The sequence below is a fragment of the Lutra lutra genome, chromosome 8 (assembly GCF_902655055.1).
Source record: "Lutra lutra chromosome 8, mLutLut1.2, whole genome shotgun sequence".
NCBI lineage: Eukaryota > Metazoa > Chordata > Mammalia > Carnivora > Mustelidae > Lutra > Lutra lutra.
Genome location: NC_062285.1, coordinates 129,994,837 through 130,017,256, shown reverse-complemented (window position 1 = coordinate 130,017,256; position 22,420 = coordinate 129,994,837). Strand labels below are relative to the sequence as shown.

At 47.0% G+C, this 22,420-nt stretch overlaps 1 protein-coding gene across 3 annotated transcripts in view; it reads right to left on the bottom strand.

Annotated features, from left to right (window-relative positions):
* The window catches only part of ABTB3 (ankyrin repeat and BTB domain containing 3), a 295,530-nt gene that overhangs the window by 22,253 nt on the left and 250,857 nt on the right, over positions 1-22,420 (bottom strand). The window contains exons 7-12 of one of the 3 annotated variants that reach the window (XM_047742569.1): positions 21,905-22,006; positions 19,840-19,933; positions 19,588-19,723; positions 18,642-18,862; positions 17,013-17,191; positions 2,439-2,544 (exon numbers count right to left, since the gene is read on the bottom strand). In XM_047742569.1, the coding sequence (XP_047598525.1) occupies positions 2,439-2,544; positions 17,013-17,191; positions 18,642-18,862; positions 19,588-19,723; positions 19,840-19,933; positions 21,905-22,006 (838 nt within the window). The remainder of the gene's footprint in view (positions 1-2,438; positions 2,545-17,012; positions 17,192-18,641; positions 18,863-19,587; positions 19,724-19,839; positions 19,934-21,904; positions 22,007-22,420) is intronic. The other 2 variants (XM_047742570.1, XM_047742571.1) reach the window with 2 other exon arrangements.

Here is a 22,420-nt window from a genome sequence, read left to right as displayed (position 1 = left end):
TTAGATCCAGAATTTGGATTCCTGGCTGACCCTCCTCTTCCAGCCTTCGAAGGTGAGGTGGCCCCTCAGCCCCCATGTGGCCCCAAAAGGTGGCCCTCCATTCATATTTCTGTCGCTACATATAGCTACCTCACTTCTTCCCATTAAAAAAACTTTAAACTTAGAACGTATCAAAAAAGCATAAAACAGTCAAAATCACTTATAATCCCACTATCATTAGGTATTTTATGAAAAAACTCACACACTTCTGAACAACCCAGATGAAGAGAAAAGAGGCCACCAGAGACGTCCTCGGAGTTGACTAAAATTCACTTCTCCACTTGCTTTAAACACTAAAAGTTTGGAGTGACGTTCTCCTTCGGAGCAACCACCCCCTCTCACTCCCACTGCCCACCTCCAACCAGTCCCCACTCCTGTTTCCCAAATTACTCATGTCTCCTACCTGTGGTTCTTTCAACCATTCTCTCCCAGAATTCACTGGGAGGGCAAGAGGACAACGCAGTCAAAGAAAAGTCAGGCATCAGTGGGCTACAGTCCCCACCACTCCCTACTGTCTTACAGGGAACCCATTTCATTTCTTATATGGCCTCCTGGCTCTTCAGAAATTCTAGTCTGGGACCCTAGTCATGAATCACAACTATCTAGCCTTTAAAGCAGGTCCCTAAAGGGCCACTGTTTGGCAACTTTCAGTCATCCTAGCTGGAAATGCTCTACTGAAGATGGAAGCCCTACATTTTCCATCGTGCACTTACTCATAATTTTATTCTGCCCTTTTTCTCCTACACGGTGAGCTTTGAGCCTCTCAGGCCTGCCTGTCTTCTCTCAGTGCTAACCCCTGAAATTCTAGTGCTTGGCTTGAAAACGAGGCCCTTTTAATTGTGGGTAAAGGAAAGCTCAGCAAATTCAGGAGGAAAAAACTGTTCCCTCCTCGCCTATAACTACAGGAAAGCAGATTTTATGCTGTGTCATTGAACGGCCCTTGCAAATGCTGGCTCTAACGAGGGTATCTTGTAAAGGCACCGAGATGTCAGACAGGATTGCTACGGCCTGGGAGCATAACGAAATGTCAGTCTCTGAAGTCTGTTAATATGATTGGTCTTTGCAATGCGTTGCCCTGATAACATTTTAATTAACACGTGCTTTCTATAAGGTAGAAATATTCGTGGTTTTGGTACATTGTACCCAATGGGCATAAAGGAAAACAGACAAGATCTGACTTGGTTACTAACTTTTTTGTTTTAGCAAAAAGTGGTATCATTGGGGCGCCTGGGTGGCTCAGTGGGTTAAGCCTCTGCCTTCGGCTCAGGTCATGATCTCGGAGTCCTGGGATCGAGCCCCGCATCGGGCTCTCTGCTCATCGGGGAGCCTGCTTCCTCCTCTCTCTCTGCCTGCCTCTCTGCCTGCTTGTGATCTCTCTGTCAAATAAATAAATAAAATCTTAAAAAAAAAAAAAAGTGGTATCATTTACATTAGCAAGTTCTTCAGGACTTTTCACTAATTTTAACTAGCACACCTGTTCCAAACGTAATGGTTTTGTTGAAGAATCGCATTTTCAGATGCTCCCATCTCTCAAAGGCTTCCCAGTCTTTACAGGAAAAGTTCACAGGAAGTAGGAAAGTCCCCAACCTTCACTGGAAAAGGCATTCTTTATCTTTCATATTTTATCATTTCCCAGGCAGCAAGGAGAAAGGCCCTTGCAGCAGAAGCCTCGTGTATCAGGCTTCAATCAAGCATTGCTTTGCTTTTTTTATTTCAGACCGATCAGCCAGCTAATGGTAGCCCCAGGATCCTCTGAATGAAATCAGTGCCCGATGAAAGGGTTCTTCTGGAAAATTCCAGAAGCTGGGACTGCTAGGCTGGGGCCAGCCCCATGCCATGTCCAAGCAGAACAAACAGGGATTACTGCTACTTGGATGGGATCTCAGAGTGATCAGTCTCCTCAGCTCGAGTACATTCCGTGTGTGTGTGTGTGTGTGTGTGTGTGTATGGGAGCACTTGTTTCCTCTCCTCCTCGGTCCGTGCAGAGGGACTCCATTAGAGGAACACTGCTGGCCTGTCACTGTCCCCTGCTTGTTCCTCCTCAGGGAGGAATGGGGACTTCTTAGAGGTGAGAGTGGGGACGGGGGTAGGGGGAGGGCTGCTCGCACAGCTCAGCCTTCCTTCAGAATGGGGAAACCACCTGTGCAGGAAGTGCACGGGCTCTGGGTCTGTCTGTCTGTCTGTCTCTGTGGGACGAAGTCCTTCAGTTAGAGGGATGAGGTATTGGCCAGTCTCCTTGTCCACATTTCCAAGGTGCAGTCTCCGCTTTCCTGTGATCACTGGTACCACGATCTCTACCTGCCTGACTCCTGTATCTGTCCTCCGTGCCCTCCAGCACCGCCTAAGATTCTCTAGGGGACTTGGCTACCTCTGTGGCCTCCAACCACAATGCCACTCACCCAGGCGTGAGGTCTGCTTGCGCTTGATCTCCGTGAGCTTGGGGATGGGGTAGGGCCCGTAGCAGTGGGTGAAGATGACGCAGAGCTGCTGGCTGATGACCTCGTTCTGCAGAAAAGAAAGAAAAGTTCACGCTGCTGGGCCCTGCACGGCCTCATCCAAGCTGTCAGCAGGAATGCCTGCCTCCCAGGCGAGAGGGGCCCGAAACTTCTGGCAGGTTCCAAGAACCCCCACCTCCCCTTTGCCCCCTCCACCAGGCCTCACACACTCAGTGTGCCCAGCAGGCCCTGCATTTGCTCGCTGTGTTGGTCTGTTGTCTGTTTCTGGTCTGTTCACTGGCAAGAGCTTAATTTGTAATTAAATCCTTCTCCCTCGCTCCAGTCAGTTACCACCCATCGGAAAGCAAGTTTCACAGCTCTCAGAGTGGAAAATAAGTTTTTACCCCAAACACACCTTGATCAATACTCCGTAATGCTAGAAGCAGCGAATTATCCTGAAAGCAGCAGCAGGAAGCCCTTGTGATCCCATGACTGCTCTCCGATACCCAGACACAAATGCTCCTGATTCAGCTTTCTTAGGAATGTGATTTTGGTGCTGAGGCATATCCGGATCCAGGAATGCTCAGCTGAATCACTTGCTCCAAATAAACGGGGGAAATAAGTCCTGTGGTACAGAGCGACAGCTGCCTCTGATCGCCCAGAGACAAAGGAGCCTGTTTCTCATTGCCCCGTGTCCTTCGTGTTTTCGCCTCTCTCCACTGGGCCCCGCTGCTGATCATTAATCTGCCTTCATCTGCAGGTGCGTGGGAGGGAAGCCACGAATCATGGCATCTGATGCTTTTTACTGGGTGAAGGGGGTTGAAACCAGGGGATGAAAATGGGAGTGAGGTAGAAAGGCATTTACAATATATTAAGGAAAGTAGGTTACAACACAGTGTGTACCATGTATTTTTGGAAATAAAACCCTCTATACATATATACTCAGATTGACAGGTACAGAAAACATCTGGAAGAGTAGGGTTGCCCCCTTTGGGTGGGCTCACGATGTTTTCCCTTTTCAGTTTTATCTGCATTTTCTACGACCACGCACAATAAATATTATTTTTGTTTTTTTTTTTTTAAAAGATGGGTTTGGGGCAACTGATGACGTCTGTGGTTTGAGATATTCTTGAATCTGTTTCATCCGAAGCAGAAGGATACAGCTCGACACATGAAAAGAGAATTGACCGTTTGATTAAAGACACCACGATGCCTGGGGCGTGATCCACACAGGTGCCTACAGGGATGCAATCAATATCAGACAAAGGAATTCTGCTTTCAAAGATGATGTCTTAGGACCAAAAGGTGTTAAACGCTCCTCTCAACATCCACAAAGCGATCGCCTGTCTCATGGCTTCCTGTGGTGTTTCTCAAAGTGTGGTCCCTGGACCAGCAGCATCAGCATCACCTGGAGTCGTTGGAAATGCAGATTCTCTGGTCCCATTCCAGACCTTCTGACTGAGAAACACTGCGGGCGGGGCCCAGCAATCTTGATTTGAACAAGTGTCCTGGTGATTCTGGGGCTCTCTTGGGTTTGACCTGAGCTACAGCTGTACATTTGCTTCCCCTGGTCTAAAGCCTGTGCCTCGAGATGGGTTCCAGAGACCACCAGCAGCGAAGAGGCCTGGGAGCCTGTCAGAAAGGCAGATGAGCACCCCAGGCCCACTGAGTCAGGATCCATGATACCGAGCTCTGCCCATAATTCCCAGGCACACTAAGGTTTGAGAACTGCTGTGCACTCGGCACAACTATGGCCCCCTGGAGACTGTAGTCCCTGAATCCCTGGCACTGAGAATACTGTGAGATAGCACGCCTACAAATATGTTCCATTACAGGGCAAAAGGGGCTCCATGAGGGTAATTAAGGTTACTAACTAAGGTTTAAATTGACCTTAAAGTAAGTATATTATTCTGGATTATCCGGGCAGGCCCACTGCAATCACAAGGAGCCCTTAAAATTAGAGGCAGAAGAGGATTCAGAAGGGATGGGGGAGAAAAGGAAATCAAGGGATTTGAAGCCTGAGAAGGACTTGATGTGCTGTCGCTGGTTTCCAGATGGAAGGGACCCCATGGCAAGCTTGAGTGGGGGAGTGCGGGCAACAACTCTGCGAGAGAAATGGGACCCCCAGTGGCAGGCAGCAAGGAAGTGGGGCCTTAGTCTTACAACCACCAGGAAGTCAATTCTACCCAAACCTAAACGAGCTTGCAGGTGCATTCTTCCCTGCAGCTTCTGGAAAGGAACATAGCCCCGTGGACACCTTGACTTCAGGTCTCCGTGAGACCCTAAGCAGGGAGAGAAGCGAGATACTGTGTCTGGTTTCCATGGAAACCACAGAAAAACAAGCAAGTGTCTAACCACCTCAGGTAACGGAATGAAGGAAGATGTACTTCCTTGACTTGGTGGCCTGTGGCAGAGGCCTGAGCAGCCGGTGTTCTTCTTTGGTGGCTCATTGATTGATTGATTGGTGGTGGTGGTGGTGGTCTAACTTCAGTGTGTGTTGTGTCATCCAGGAAAGTAAAGGGAAGGGCTGGCCATGTCTGGTCCAAGGGGATAAGCCTCAAATAGGGACAAGTTACCTGGGAGGAGCATCTGTGCCCACTCCTACGGGAGGGCTGCACACACGGACTCCACTCCAAGGAGAACAGGTGGGTGGGAAAAGGGGAAAAGAGTCAAGTCTGCAGGTGAGAAACTTGACAGGTGCCAACCTCAGCCAGGTGATCCAGGTCAACGTTGGCAGTGAACACTTAGGTTGAGACTGTGTGCCCTTGATATGGTGGGAATGGCACTTGACCTCTGTAGTCCTCTGCTCTAAACCCACAACCCCAGTCTAACAGCAATAAAAACATCTCCTCTTCCATGAGAGGGCATCCTTTATGGTATATTTGATTAGGACTCCTCAAAATTTGTCAAGGTCACCAAAAAACGAATCTGAGAAGTGATCTTGGCCAAGAGAAGTAATGTGGTGCTCTGGATGGGATCCTGGAGCAGGAGAAGACATTAGACAAACACTAAGGAAATAGGAGTAAAGTATGGAATAATGTCTCAATGTTGGCTCATTCATTAAAACAAATGTACCACGCCACTGTAAGATGTTAATAATAAGGGAATGTGGGTGAGGGGTTGTGTGGGGAACCCTGTGCTGTCTTTTCAATTTTTCTGTAAAGCTAAAGCCATTCTAAAAAATGAAGTCTATTATTGGCCAAAAAAAATCCCCCTACCCCCTGAGGAAACAGGATGATTATGATGAAAGTATTAGAAGTTCAGGAGAAAGGGAAAGAGGAAGAGTCAAGGGTCAAAGCGGACACTGGTCATTCCCTGGGCTTTAGTCACGTATCCCTTAAAATTCTCATGAATGTGAACATCATGCCATGTGCTAAGCAATGTAGCCATTCACGCGGTAATTCTTTCTTCGACTATTTATTGGGCATCTGCTAAGCCCTGGACACCATATGAAGGTTGATGGTGATGCTCCCAAGGTCAGGACCCAAAATGCTATCTTTCTCAAGGCTTTCAGGCCACCTCTCTTTCAGACACCAGCCCCCCCCCCCCAAGAGAAAACTCCCCACTCTATCCTTGACTTCCTCTGGGTTTGTTGAGGTGTCTGCTCTGTGCCCTTTCCTGTACCTTTCTTCCAGATAGAGGGGTTGTTGGTCTCATTCCCTCTAGTTCCCCAGCACCCAAATGAATCACAACTCCAGGAGGGCTCCTCCGAGAAGAAGGGGTGCTGTAATTAGTATCAGTTAATAGATCCAGTGGGGAGAGACCTGCTGGATTAGATGGTCAGTTTGGGGTATCTGTTGGGTTTGGTTAACTCTGGCCTCCAACTGGAAGGCAGCAGAACGGAGGCGTGGATAGGTGGGGTAGGTGTGCTGGGAAGATACTTATACTCTCCTCTGAGTTGTACATTTAAGAGAAGTACTTTTAGGTGAAGGCGTGGGCTGGGGATGGGTGGGCGTCTGGCTGAACTGAGTACATGGCAAACTGGTTAGCGGTGGTTACTGGTATGCTGCTAGGTACCAGCCATTCAGATCTCTCATGGAAAATGCTGGGTGTGCACATGGTGTGAACTTCGGACTTGAGGACTCAGAACTGTATGGCTCCATAGAATGAAAGGGGAGTGAAGTGAAGTTCTTATTGCCACAGTTGGAAGGCAATGCCTTAGAGGGGCACCTGTGAATTTGGGGATGACATCTTTCCTCTCTTCCTCAGACCCTCATTTCTCTCCTAAGAAGACACCAAAACATTTTCTTTTCTTCAGAAAGGAATGCTGGGATTGATCCCCAAGTGCCTTTTTAGGGGAATTAGGCAGGGGTTCTACACAGTGGTAAAAACATGGGGCAGTGGGGCCAGATGGGGTTGGGTCCCAATTCTGGCTCCTTGTTCACTAGCTCTGTGACCTTAGGAAAGTTACTCAGCTTTTCCGGGTCTTGGCATCCTCTTCCAAAGTGGATTAAAAATATCTGCTTGCTGAGGTTGGTAGGAGAACTAAAAAGGATCAGATCACAGCGTACCATTAGACTGAACCAAAGGAAAGTGCCGAGATTTGACCATTTTTGTAACCCCTCAAACGAACAGCAATTTCCTACAATTCAAACCAATCTCTCTTTTTCTAGATTCTAAAATGTCATACAATTAATGGCAGCTTTTAGGGAGAGAGAAAAAAAAAAAAAAAAGAAAAGACCTCACTGCATTAAATATACACATCCATTTTCAAAGACCCATTTCAAATTGTGAAATGCTAAAAGGTGAAAAAAGCCACATCTCAAAATCAGGAGATGCTGGGAATACTGTTACTTTCAGGGGGACAACGGCAGTGAGTTCTCTGCCTCAGTCCATCGTCAACAGTGGTTTGTCCCTAGACGGGCCCTCCCTTGTGGGATATGTGGGTCACGGGCTGACCTGTGAGCAATGGGCCTCTCTCTGCTCGAACACACCTGGAAAAGGTATGGGAAGGGCACCAAAGAGTTGGGAGGGGCACCAGAGTTCCCTGAGGTCAGCCAGAGTCCCACATCTGTCACTGGAATTGTGTACAAAATGAAATCGAACACACAATAAAGTGCTTTTAAATAGTCACTTGTGTATTTTGATATGTCCCCTCTATTCACGGCAAGTGATGCAGACTTTCTGTTTATGGTAGTACTTTAACATTTCCTTTCTAAATGCATTTAACAGATGATAAGTTGATGTAAAGGAAAATATCAAGCAAATAATAACCCATGACAGTATCTTTTAGTAATGAAAGGGAAATCAGACATTCTCAGATGAAGGAAAACTTAGAGAATTTGTCACCAGGAGAATTCCCCTAGAAGAATGGCTAAAGAAATTTCCCTAAATTGAAAGGAAGGGATAAAACAGTAAGCTTGGAACCTCAGGAAGGAAGAAAGAACATGGTAAACAAGAATATGGGTAAGCTAATAGGCCTTCTCCTCTTGAGTTTCCTAATTACATTTGATGGTTGATGCAAAAATTGTAACACTGTCTGATGTGGCTCTAAATGCAGGTAGAGGAAATATTTAAAGACGATTATGTCATAAGTTGGGGAGGGTAAATGGGCATAAAGGGAGGCAAGGTTCTTTATTTCACTTGAACTAGTAAAAAGATGGTACCAGTAGAATGTGCTGTTACATATATATAATGGAATACTGCAAGCAACCACTAGAAAAGCGATATGAAACTATACAAAAGCTATCAAAAAATTACAGACAAATAAAAATGGAATTCAAAAATATGTTCAAGTAGTCCATAGGAAGGCAGGGAAAAGAAAACCTAAGGCAGAGAAACCAAACAGAAAACAAAAAATAAGATGGCAGACGTAAGCCCTAAAATATCAAAAAATACAAATGGTCTAAATATACCAATTAAAAGACAGAGATTGGCAGAATGGATGAAGAGCTCAACTATATGTTGTTTACAAGAAATCACTTTTTAAAAAATTTTTTGTTTTTTATTAACATATAATGTATTATTAGCCCCAGGGGAAGAAATCACTTTAAATATAATGAAAAAGGCAGGTTGAAAGTAAGAGGGTAAAAAAATTTATGTAAACCCTAATCAAAGAGAAGCAGGAGTGGCTATATTAAGATCAGATAAAGTGGATTTCAGAGCAAAGAAAATGAACAGAAGCAGGGAGGAGCATTATTTAATGATAAAAGGGTTAATTCACCAGGAAGATATTGCAGTCCTAAATGTGTAGGCGCCCCAAAATAGAGCTTATATGTGTCTTCTATGTGATTCTGAGAGAACTGATAGGAGAAACAGACAAATCCACAATTATAGTTGGAGACTTCAACACCCCTATCTGAACTGATAGCACAGGGAGAGAATCTGTAGGCTATGAAGACTCAACATCACCATCAACCAACAGAATCTTCCTGAAGCTTATAGAACACTCCACTTGGCCATAGCAGAAAACAGTGTTTTCAAGTGTCCATGGGAGATATCACGATAGACCATATGTAGGGCCATAAAGCCAAACTCAAAAACTTAAAATGATCAAGTAATACAGAAGGTACTCTCTGACCCCAGTGGAGTCAAACTAGAAATCAATAACAGATAATAAGAAAATCTCCAAACATTTGGAAACTAAACAACACATGGCTAAATAATCCATAAGTCAAAAAAAAAAAAAAAAGAGAGAGAAGTTCCAGGGGGAAATAAAAAATAACACTGAACTGAATAAAAAATGAAAATAACATCAAAATTTACGGTACACAGCCAGAGCAGTGTGGAGAAGGATATACGGTATAAAATGCATATATAAGAGAAAAAGTCTCAAATCAGTAAGTTCCTACTCAAGAACCTGGAAAAAGAAAAGCAAAATAAACCCAAAGCAAGCAAATAATAAAGGTAAGAGCAACAATCGATGGAGGTTAAAACAGAAAAATAGTAGAGAAAATAATGAAACACAGAGTGAATTCTTTGAAAAGATGAATAAAATAAACACACCTCTAGGAAGACTGTCAAAGGAAAAAAAAAAGAACACATATTAACAAAATCAGGAATGAAACAAGGGCTAGCACAACAGACTATAGACATCAGAAGATAAGAAGGGGGATTACGACGAACAACTCTACCCACATAAATCTGTCAACGCAGATGAAATGAACCAATTCCTTCCCCAAAAAGTACCCCAATGCATCCAATATTAAATAGATCACCTGAATAGCTGTATAGCTATTAAAGAAATTGAATTCATAGTTGAAAAAAACTCTCCCCCAAAGAAATCTTCAGGGTCAGATTGAAAAGGAAGAAATACAACTATCTTTATTTGCAGATGACATGATTATCTAAGTAGAAAATCCCAGTAGATCTACAAAAAATTCCTAGAATAAACGAATCCAGCAAGGTTGGAGAATACGAGATAAACATAGAGAAATCAATTGTATTTCTTTGTCCTAGCAATGAACACATGGACAAAAAATAAGAATATATACAATTGCTCAAAAAAGGGAGAAATACGTTTAGATAAATCTTAACAAAACAGGACTTGTATGCTGCAAACCCCACAGTATTGATGAAAGAGATCAAAGGCGATTGGGACGCCTGGGTGGCTCAGTCAGTTAAGTGGTGACTCTTGACAGCGGCTCAAGTCTCAGGTCATGGCTCATGGTCTCAGGGTCATGAGATGGAGCATTGCGTTGGGTTCCCCGCTCAGCAGGGAGTCCGCTTTAGGATTCTGCCTCATCCTCTGCCCCTCTCCCTGCTCTCCCTCTCTCTCTCTCTCAAATAAATAAATAAATCTCAAAAATCAAAGACAATCTAAGTACATGAAGAAATACAATTCATACACTGAAAGATTTAATATAGTAAGGAGGTCAATTCTCACTGCATTGACCTAGAGGTTGAACGCAACGCCCATCCAAATTTCCGCAGGATTTGGTTGTTGTTTGATACAGTAAGTTTAAAATTTATATGGAGGGGCGCCTGGCTGGCTCAGTCAACAGAACATGTGACTTTTTATCTTCGGGTCGTGAATTCTGGACCCATACATCGAGGGTAGAGTTTAATTGAAAAAAAAAAAAAACAACCCAAAATTGATATGGAAAGCCAAGGAACATGGCTAACATCATTTTTAAAAAGAAGAATAGAAAAAAATTTAAAAAAAAAGAAGAATAAAATGGAAAGAGTAAGTCTACCTAACTTCCAGATTTATTTTACAGCTAAAACTAATCAAGATGGTATGGTTAATGGTGGAGGGACAGACACACAGATCAGTAGAGCAGAGTGGAGACCCCAGAAAGAGACCCACATGAATATGCCCAACTCGCTTTTGACAAACGTGCAAAAGTAATTCAGTGAAGGAGAGACAGTCTGTCCAACAAGGGAAGCTAAGATACCATCCATAGGCAAACCAACAAAAACACACAAAAATCAAAAACCTTGATGGAAGTCCCACACCTCATACAAAAATGAATGCAAAATGACTCAGTAGAAAACATAAAACTAAAATTTCTAGGAAAAAATATGAGGAAATATTCATGATTTAGGGCAAGGCAAGGAGTTCTATTACTTGATGCCCAAAGTTTAATCTCCGTAAAAAAAAAAACACTGATCTATTAGATTTCCTCAAAATTAAAAGCTTTTGCTCTGTGAAAGACCCTGTCAAAAGGATTAAAAAAAAAAAAAAAAAACAAAACCTACCGAATGGGAGAAAATAGGTGCAGACCACCTATCTGACAAGACCTGTCTCACTCAAAATCAACAGCTAAAAAGCAGACCAGTTAACTAGAACACAGGCAAAGACACAAAGAGACATTTCATGGAAGAGGATGTACAGATGGCAAATAAGCACATGAAAATATGTTCAACATCGCGAGCCATTTAGGGAAATGGAAATTAAAACCACGAGATGTCACTTGCACATCTATCAGAATGGCGAAAATAAAAAAAAAAAGCAGTAATGGCAAACTGCAAGGATGTAGAGAAATGGGCTCATTCCTACTTTGCTGGTGGGAATGTCAAATGGTACAGCCACTCTCCAAAACAGTTCAGCACTTTCTTTAAAAACGAATCACACAGGGGCGCCTGGGTGGCTCAGTGGGTTAAAGCCTCTGCCTTCGGCTCAGGTCATGATCCCGGGATTCTGGGATCGAGCCCCACATCGGGCTCTCTGCTCAGCAGGGGGCCTGATAACAGCCGCCCCCCGCCCCCGCCGCCTGCCTGCCTCTCTGCTTACTTGTGATCTCTGTCTGTCAAATAAATAAACAAAATCTTTAAAAACAAAACAAAACAAACAAAAAAACCCAAATCACACAGCTAGCGCCATACAACCCAGCGATCACGCTCCTGGACGTTTATCCCAGAGAAAGGAAGACATACATTCGGATGAAACCTTGTGCACGAATGTTTAGAACAGCTATATTTGTAACAGCTTGAAACTAGAAACAATTCAGCTGTCCTTGACCTTTGGTGGTTGAGTGGGCACACAAACGGTGGTATGTCTGTGCTACGGGGTACTGCTCAGCAATGACAAGAAACAAACTATGAATACATCCAACAACCCAAAGAATCTTCCGAGAATTGTGTTGAGTGAGAAAATCTAAAAAGTCCTATACCATATGATTCCACCGAAATTAGTCTTTTTTTTTTTTTTTTTAAAGATTAAATTATTTATTTGAGAGAGAGAGAAAGAGAATGCACGACCAGGAGGAGCAGTGGGAGAAGGAAAGAGAATCTCAAGTAAATTCCAGGCTGAGCGTGGAGCCCGATGTGGGGTTCAGTCTCATGACACTGAGGTTATGACCAGAGCCAACACCAAGAGTCGGATGCTTAACTGACCGTGCCACCCCAGCGCCCCCGAAATTACATCCTTGAAATAAAATTAGAGAAATGGAGACCAGATTAGATGTTGCCAGGGGGTAAGAATGGGGTGGCAGCTGAAGGGAAATGGGTTTGGCTGAGAGTACAATATGAGGGAATCCTGCAGGGGGATGGAAATTCTCTGTGTGTTGGCTGTATCACATCAATATTGTGGTTGTGGTTTTTACCATAGTCTAGTAAGATACTGCCAGTAGGGGAAACCGAGCAAAGGCTATATAGTAGTATATAAATTGCATGTGAATCTATAATCTCAAAATCAAAAGTTTAAAAAACTAAGATGTTTCAATTAAAAATTGAGAAAAAATAAAACCGTGTACAAATCACAAGAAAAAAAAAAAAACCACAGATAAGGTCTTGTCTCTAAAACCTCCAGCGGTGTTCTAGTCACCACGTGTGGAGGGACACCACACTTTTCACCATGGAGAATGACTCCATGCAATCTGATTTTTTCCTCTGATTCTTATTTGTCCCCCTGCCTCAGTTACCTTGCTCTTTTTCCTGTCACCTCAACACGCCAAGCACGTTTCTGTTAAGAGCCGCAGCTCCCCACTTGGAATGCTTTTGCCCCCCAGACCTCTGCATGGCTGGAGCTTTTTCCTCACTTCGGTGGTTGTTCAAACGCTACCTTCTCAGGGAGACCTTCCTTACACCTTGTCTACATTATGCCTTGCCTGACGACCCCCCCTGCAGACACTGTATAACTGTTGTTGTTGTTGTTGTTTTTTTCTAGCATGTATCAAGCTCTCACTCTCTTTTGCTGACCCATCTCCTTGCTTACCAGGTGTCTGCCCCTCCCCTGGACAGAGCAAGCTCCAGGAGGAGAAAGAATGTGTCTGTCCCATCACCACTGCGGCATAGTCAGACCTGGTGACTGTGGAATGAATCAATGGCCTGGGGAGTTACGTGTGGGGGAAATGGACCAGGAACTTTCTTTAAACAGATGTATATTAAGAAATGGCTGTATTTTTCTGTTCCTGGAAAATCTAGAGACGCTGAATTCCTTTGAAGGTAAAATTTAGAAGAGGGGGAAAAAAAAAAACCAACATACACACACCTGCAACCAGATTTCAAGTAATGTACGAATGAGCACAAGGCAAAGATGGGAAGGCATATGCTTTTACTTTATAGGACAGCTGTATTTCTGTGAGTTGACCAGAAAGTGAATTTATTTCTGGGATGTCTATCTCCTTATCCACTATTTCTTATCCATCTGATAAAACCAGATACCTGTCCACACAGAACGACAGACGTGATGTGAACAGGACTCCTTTAATGGAAGGAGAAGGAACAATGCCGGCTGGTTGTGTGATGTGTGGCTACCATCATCCTCCAATAGGACGCAGGGGAGGGCAAGCTTTGTAGAGCTATCTCAACTCTTTGGATTTCTCTGTCCCCATCTTTCTCCAGTCTTCTTTTGACCGTAAGGATATCACTCACGCTCTGGGAATGCTTGGCTTCACACCATAGCCATGGGAAATCTATCACCTCTTTCCTCCTACTGCCAATATACATAATGTGTAATACCCCACTTCACCAGTAGGGATTGCCACTAAACCCCTATAAGAGCAAATCCAACTCTTCTGAGTGCACCATCTTTACCAAGTGGCCTGCTCCTGACAATTTGTTGCTCCTGCCTCATCCCTGGGTCCCTCCACCCTTGAAGATCACTATGGCTGATGGGGAGCAGGCTCTGGTCCACATCTCCTGGCAAAGGCTCCTCCCTTCTTCCTCACAGCCCCGGGCCCCAGCCATCGGCTGTCCTTTAGGGGGTAGTAGCTGAGTGGGGCATAAGGGGTCTGCTAGGGTGTAGTAATGTTCTCTTTCTTGGGTTAGGTGCTGACCACACAGGTCTATTTCACTAACGTGAAAACTTGTTAGGATCTATAGTTATGATCTGAGCACTTTTCTGTATGTATGTCACACTCCAAAACTCCAACTTACTTTAACTTACTTTAAAACCTATGGATTAGGTTTACTTAATATACAGGATGCCTCAATAATTTCTGGAATTCCTACTATAGCCTAAAAATGGAACAAACAAAGACCAAGAAACCAAAAGCAAGTTACAACCTCTAACTCTGGGGCGCCTAGGGGGCTCAGTCGTTAAGCATCTGCCTTTGGGTCAGGTCATGATCCTGGGGTCCTGAGATCAAGCCTCACATCGGGCTCTCTGCTTGGTGGGAAGCCTGCTTCTCCCTCTCCCACTCCCCCTGCTTGTGTTCCTTCTCTTGCTGTGTCTCTGTCAAATTAAAAAAAAAAAAAAATCTTAAGAAAAACAAAACAAACAAACAAAAAAAACCCCAAACCTCTAGCCCTGGGAACAGATTTAGGAATGTTTTCCACTGAAGTGGCTTCTTAGGTAATTGCTAAGGTGAAAGTGCACTTCATTCATTCATTCATTCATTCATTCATTCAAAGTTGGAGGGCTGAAGAGTGAGGGGCAGGGAGGGTTTGGTTTTGAATGCTTCCATCAGGTTTTGCTCTCTGTGGAATCACTGTGGCTTGTTATGCAAGGGCTGGCACTCCTGCTCCCACTTTGGGTCCTGGTGGGGCTTCCATTAGGTGCAAATCCCGCCCACAGGGGGCCCTGAGACTCCGGACTGAGGCTAGGCTGCTGATGAGAATATCTCATGAGAGCTGCTCTGGACCCCAGGCCAGGTGCTCCGAGGCTCAAAGAGCAGACGGGCCGCGTTGCTGCCACTTTGCTGCTGGGCCAACGCTGCCATCCCGAGAAAGGAGCTCCCTGTGCCCCTCTCACTCTTTGGACAGCCTGTCGGCCCAGCCTGGCAAGGGGAACCCATGCTGCCCTTTAGGTTCAGACACCCATTCCTCCTGAGACTTCAGGGGCCTCACTGTCTTAGAGGGAACCTCAGAGTTCTAGAAAGTGTGTTCCGGAGCAAAGGGGTAAGAGGCTGGTTCTAGAGACAGGCTGCCTGGGTTCAAGCCCAGCTCTGCCACTTAACTGTGTGACCTTGGGCAAGTGATCACCTGCTCTGTGCCTCAGTTACCCACCTGTTAAATGCAAATAAGAACATTACCTCCTTCCAAGGTTGTTTGTGAAGATTGAGTTAATCCTTATAATATACTTACATAGTATATAGTAAATACATAATATATATAATATGTATATTTTTCTATAGTAAGTATACATTATTTACTATAAGACATTTATAAATATATATAATCTTCTATAGTAAATATAAAATATATATTTTAGCTTAAAAAAATCCTCATTTGTGTCTTGAGACAGTTCATTATAAAAGGGTTCCAAGGTCAAATGAGTTTGGGAAACACCCGATTGCCTTTGTGAATTAGAGTATTCGAGGCTCTGCAGGAGAGAAATTGGAGTAACCAAATGTTAGCCTGCAGAAAGAGCTCATGGCCAAGAGTCTAGCCTGTTCTCAGGTCAGTATTTGTGGCTGGTTGGTAAGTGAGCTATAGTGGGGTGTTAAATATTTTGAGGGGATGGTTTCTACAGAGCTCCCTCTGGGAAACAGTGACACCTCTTCTGGTGAGGCTGTCTTTATGGCAGAGTCACTTGCAAAGCCCGCGCTAAGTTGCAGGGACAGTTTGAAGGGCGCTTACTCTTGTTATCTTCACAACCACCCTAAGAGGTTAATATTATTATTATTATTGAATAATAATTAATAATAATGACAATTATTATTAATTATAATTAATATATAATAATATATTATTATCAGGGAGGGACACTGAGGCAGCTGGAAGTTAAGTAACTTGAGTGGGGTCACAAGGCTGGGAAGTGGCATAGCGAGGCTTGAATCCCCGTAGTCTGGCTCCAGAGTCCACGCTCTGAACCGCTGTGCTATACAGGCCCTTGGGGCCTACTCAGAAGCTCCAGGGTGTGTGGAAACTGACAAACTCTTCAGAGTGTCTCAGGCAGACTGGCCACACCTGGTGCTTCCGTGGCCTCGGTGGTGGGGCAGTGGTCACAATCTCCCACTGCTCTTGGCTCTCTACCCCAGTGGATGGCTAGGGGATGGGCCCATCTCTGCTATCTGTCCTCAAAGCTCTCCAGTGACACACACAGTAAACCCACAGGCCTGCTGGCTAGGACCAGACATCTATGTGGTAGCGCCAAACAAGTGACCCCAAAGACATTTTTAAGAATTGATCTCATCATGGCCTAAGGGCTGGACTGATGTTTTAATGGGGTTGTAGCATTTCCCTGTTGCAGGAATTAGGAGGCCCCTGAGGAAGGGGTGACACTCTTCCGATCCTCTGTACCCGAAAAGCTTTCTCTAGGGCCTGGCTTTGCAGGATTCTCGGCAGGGCCCGTATCCCGTTGACTCAAGGAGCTGTACCATTTCCCTCTTCCCGTTGAATTCCCATCTGCCCGTCCAGGCCTGCTGATGTCTCTGCACCTCCGTTGACACCTTCCCTGACCGACTCACACCTCTCAGAGCCCGTGCCACCCACTGTACACTGTTTCATAAACTCAGATGGCCTTGGGCCACATGTGAAAGCATCCAGCTTTTGCGTAAATTCCCTGAGTTAGAAGGTATCTCTCTACTGTGTCCTGTGTGCCCAAACGACGGCACAAGTAGCTGGAGCAGCTGGGTGCTCATGCCACCAGTGGCCATGACCGCGGGATTCCTACCCAAAGGGCAGGACCAGGCCAAGGGACTGGCGAGGTCGTGAACCTCCCACCTTGTTCTCTGCCACCGACCGACCGCAAGAGCGTTAACCTTCTCCTACCTTGCTCGCTTTCAAGATCTCAAACATCAGGGGCAGGCCTTGGGTAACGAGCTCCTCTGTGTACTCTTCCTCCTGAATGGTCTTGAACTCCTTCAGCAGGCACTGGATGAGAGGCCTGCGGTGCTGCTGGAAGGCGATCCGCAAAGACTCCAGCCACGTGTGCAGTGTCCATGGGACCCCTGGGAGGGGAAGGGGAGGGCACGGAGGGGAGGAGAGGACAAGACAGAAAACAACCACAACAGAAGGTGTGTTTTTATCTGCAAGCGGGCCTTTCCCCAGGACAGCACCAAATGACGAGACCAAGACAAGACCCCGACGTGGGGTGAACAGCGCCAGTGTTGCTTTTTTCCCTGAAGACTTGTGGATGTTGAAATTGAAGCTCATAATTCAGGTCCCTTAGCTCTGGGTGTCCAGCTGCGCACGCCGTCCACGGTATTAGGAGCTGCATTTTACCAGATCTAACCGTCATGTAGAACATGGACTTGTCACGTGCTGCTTACACCTTCTCCCTACTTCTGGGTCCTGACTCCGTCTACCTCTACCCCTTCTGCCTTCTGGGGGGCGGGGGAACGGAAGCTCAGGGAGGGAGGGTCTTGCCCAGGATGAGACAGCACATCGGGCCCAGATGAGCTCAGAGCTGGTGACACTTATCGGTGGACTTGACCCTCTACTGCTCCCTCCAGGACAGACATGGGATGTCAGAGAGAGACCCGGGAGGATACCCCTGCCTGCTGCTGCTCTGCACGAGAAACAGCTTTGCCATCTGTGGGTGCTTCATCAGCCCTCCCTCCTGGAACGGAAACCGCTCGGGCAGCTGCGGGGCACCAAGGAAGAGCACGTCTCCCTACTGCTTCTCAAGAGCGGGCCATTTGGAGTCCAGAGCGTCATCGTCCTGCTAAAGAGGCTCTCAGGGCAGTGGCATCCATGTCCCATGTACTAAACAGTCACTCTAAGGGAGAGGCCCACGTCCAGAACGGCGGCGGGTGGGGGGGGGGGCTTTCCTCAGGCCCTCTGCACACCTCCACCTGCCACACTGGTTCAGTTGAAGGCCCCTGCTGGGCCCAGACGGGGAGGGCAGGGCTGGCCCAGTCCCTGGACACACGGAGGGGCTGGATCCGAGCTAGCTCACTCAGGAGGAGCCACCCCTGCCTTGCTTTCTCCCAGGGAGGCTTTGCGCCCAGAGCTCAGGCCTTCCTGGCCGGTCACCTGGCCGCTGCTTCATGGACCTGGTTCTCTAAGGCAGTGATTTACCAACCACTGGGAACCACCTGGGATGATTGTTAAACATAAAGATTTCCGGCCTTTATCCATCCAGACCCTCGACAGCAGAGCCTCTGGTTGTAGGGCCTGGCAATCTGTATTCGGACAAGCTCCCAGGTGATTCCGATTCCTCAGTTCTCAGGGTCCGGAGTTTGGGAATCATGAGAAAATGACCTGGGGTTGGACGGGCCTTTGGGGATCGTGTGGGTGTTTTAGCCTGGTTGTGCTCCAACCAGCACATGAGAAGCTCCCTGGCCCCATGGTGTGTGTGTGTGTGTGTGCACAGGTGTGTGCATGCGCGTGTGCGTGTCAGTGAGCTAGGGCTGGGCAGGGGTGCTGTGGCCAGCAGTGGAGGGCGCCCAGACTGACCTATGCTCCTGATATCAATTGTGACATCCACGTAGCCATGCTCAGCGCTGTGATACATGGCCTCCCTCAGGGCTCTCAGTTTGGCCTTGCTGTTGCGGCTGGCACACAGGGGAGGCGGGGCTGTCTCCGCCAGGTCAGTCCCCTCAGCCAGAATCTCCTCCAGGGACAGGATATCACTCTTCTCCTTTTCTGGCTGAGCGAGCAGTTTGCGGAACACATTCCTGTCAATCATAAACCCAGAGAGGAAGACACTCAGAGATGGTAGGGCTTTGCTGGGGCAGGGACGGGGTGTGGGATGTGGGGACCGCTCATGGGAGACAATGGAATGATGGGAACGACTCTGGGGTGGGGGCTGGGGGGGTGGTTTCAGAGGCCTGACCATGGGTGCTTATGTTTTAAGGATGAAGGAGATAGTGGGGCATGACTGGCTTTGTTTCCTTGAGGGCATTCTGGAGCTAAGTGCTTTCCTCAAGTATCTGGAAAGTTCTAGAACTGTGCCCTTTTAACCGTCAGCCTGCACAGGGCCCCACAGTGAGTTTGCTTTATTTGGGTTCTGTGGAATAAAACAGGATGGGGGAAACCCTGAAGGAAATGTAGACAAGGAGTAACCAAACGTGTGGGGATTTTCTTCTTTTTAAAATGGATTCTTGTCCCTTCCTGGCAGCTGAGGTGATGGGCTCGGACCAACACTGGCCAAGGGGAGAGTTTCTGTGAGGTGAAAGCTGATTGGGAAAGGACAAAACAAGGCCATCTGAGTGGATGTGCGCTGCGTGGAGTTGGCTCTGAGCAGGAAGCTGGTGGTTAAGCTCACTCTGGCCAGGCCTGGGGTCTGGCCTGCCTCTGGGCCCCACATCCAGAGATGTAGTGGGTCTGGGGTAGGCCTGGGAATCTGCATTTTTAACAAGCACCGCTTGGGACCTTGTGGCTTTGGCCCGTCCTAGCCTACCTGTGTCCGTGGGCTGCAGCCTGGCTGAAAGAGTTCATATCCCCCTGGGGGGTGGTGGAAATTCCATTCCTGTACATGGTTCCTATCAGGGGATCCGCACCACGCTCCAACAGCAAACTAACCAGCTCAAAATTTCCTGCAAGCCCAGAGAAGGGGGTTTTATAAGCGAATCAAGCAGAGATACAGTCACAGACACACTGAGGGCCAAGGTGGCGCAGACCCTTGGCGGGGACGAGACTTGGTGGCTCTTACCTACAGCAGCAGCCAGCTGCAGGGGGGTTTCCGAGTAGTTCTCCTCGCCGTGCTCCACGGAGCCTTCCACCTTGGCCCCAGCGTCCAGGAGCAGCTGCAGAGGAAGAGGGGCCGCTGAGACATTTGAGGACAGGCACGGTGAGGACGCATGAGGAAAAGCTGATGGAAGTCAGTGCGACGCCAGGGTTCCTGCCCTCCCTCTGGGTCGGGGGCCATGGGCACAGGGCGAGGGTGGCTGGACGCCAGACGGTGAATGGACAGCCGCTGGAATCTCCTAGAAGCTCGGACTATCCAAGTGTGGTCCGCGGAAAACAGCATCAGCATCGCCTGGGAGCTTGTCGGGAAGGCTGGCTCTCGGGCCCCGCCTCGACCAACTGAATGAGAGTCTGCATTTCAGCAAGATCGCCAGGGGATTGATATGTACGTTCAAGTTTCTAGAAGCACTGCCTTCAGTGTTCACAGCGCCAGAGTGCTGGAAGACTCCCTTTTTGGGTCTGGCACACAAAGCCTCGGAAATTATTAGTGCGGTCTCTTAGAACCACAGAATCTTGAGTTCCGAAGGACTTTGGGGACCACCTGGGCCAACCAGGGCCACGAGTCCCTTCTAGAACACTCTGGGTAGCTCCGAGGACAGCTGAGCAAGTTTCCTGGCCAGCTAGATCAATTAATTAAGTGGCAGAGTGAGCTTCGAGGAGTTTACCCTGTTCTATGCATTCCCAAAGATATCTGGGCTTCTTAGAGATGGAGGCTGTCCATGCTGGATCTCGCTCACAGTGAATGTGTTCTCAACACTGCTATTGGAAAAAGAGGGGGAAGCAATCTGTCTTCTTTACTCCTTATCCGGGGCTCCCTGAGGGCACAGCTGGGAGAGGGCTGCTGAGGGCCTTCTGTGCCTTGTGTACCCGCAGGGGAGAGGTGGCCTGACTTCTGTTTGGCTTTGCTTGGCTGCCGCTGCTCCTCCTCCTGATTTCAAGCCTTGAGGATGCCCCTGCACTTTAAGGGAAGGCATTTGTATCCACTAGGCCACCCCCCTGGTCCCTTCTTTCCTATATCCCTCTACCAGGAGTGAACTGGGCATGACATTCTACAGAGCATTGTACAGGCAGAAGTCAGCTCTCAGCGTGACATGTCCTATACTCCGCCTCCTGGAACATGACTTTGGATCTGTCTGAAGGAGTCCCATGACCAAGGAAACAACAAAAGATTCCTATGGATCTCCAGCATTGCCCAGTGGTCCCTGGAACACTCTTTCCTGCCCTGCAGACCTCTAAGAGGCTTAGACGACATAAAAGCAAGTGTTCCTGATGTACCCAAAACTCAGCTCTATGAGGCCACGAGGGGTAATGGACCTGGATGCTGATTTTTTTTTTTCAGAAGCACTGAAGACCAAGTTTAAGATCTAGAATGTGCTGGATGGCTCATCCTTGAACACCAACTGTACAACAACCAAAGAGTTCAAGCAATACAACTTAAATGCCCAGAGGACCTTGGATGAGGAAATCTCTCCATACCTGCGGGTGGGGGGGGGGGCTGTTTCAGAAGGCCCGTGCAAAGGCCCTACTCTAGACCTCTGAGATCAGATTCTCAATAAGGAGCGTCCCAGGAAGTGTCCTTTAGAACAACTCCCTTGGTGACTTGGGCATGCTTCTTTCCACTGGTTAGAAACCACTAGACTCTACACAAACACCAGGGTCACACCTAAGGGGAAGTTCTAAGGTCTCACACCAGTCAAGTCTTATGTTCACGTTATGACAAGCAAAATGAGCAAATCTACAACATCACAGCTCAGGCCCCACCCCCGAGCAACCAGGAACAGCTTTGTCCGTGTGCCACTTGTGTGTGTGAGGCTGCGTGTGGGTCTGTGATAATTTCATATTGGTTAAAGCCAGGCCATATAGATCATTACATATGATATTTGTGTTTATATGATATGAATGTGCTATACTTTGTTGCAATTAACCAATATGAATCCCTTAGGGGATGTGCATGCCGGGAGAGGTACAGATTTGCATAATGGAGGAGGTAAAATTAAAGGTCAGACGTGGATAGGGAAATCCATTAATACCTGAACTACAGGAATATGTCCATGCAACACAGCAAAAGTCAGAGCCGTCCAATGGCGGGTCTCGGGGTGGACGGATGGATATTTATGAGGAGTACTGACAACCTATAAACAAATTGAAGTTATTTTCAAAATGTGACCTTGACAGTATTTCGACTAGCAAATCTGACCTATCTGTGGCTGGGCACGTGGGCTAGAGATGTACAGAAGGGCATCCTGGGAGCGCCTGGGGAAATATTGGTGATAGAGGGCTGGTGACTTTAAGTCCTCTGTGCATCAGAAGGACTCCTTCTTGCTTCTTACCTGAAAGGAGTTAAACTGATGGCTTTGGACCTCCTCTAAGGTACCTTGGAGAAGCTGGGATGGCAGCTACCATGAGCCAGCTCCCCAGCCTTCCCCCTCTTTCTGCTTAAGGAAGGGTGGTGCTTCAGAGGGCCAAGGCGTGGCGGGGAGTGTGAGATGCCAGACCACGACACCCACACCTTTAGGGGAAATTCTCAGCAGCAGCAAACCTCAGGC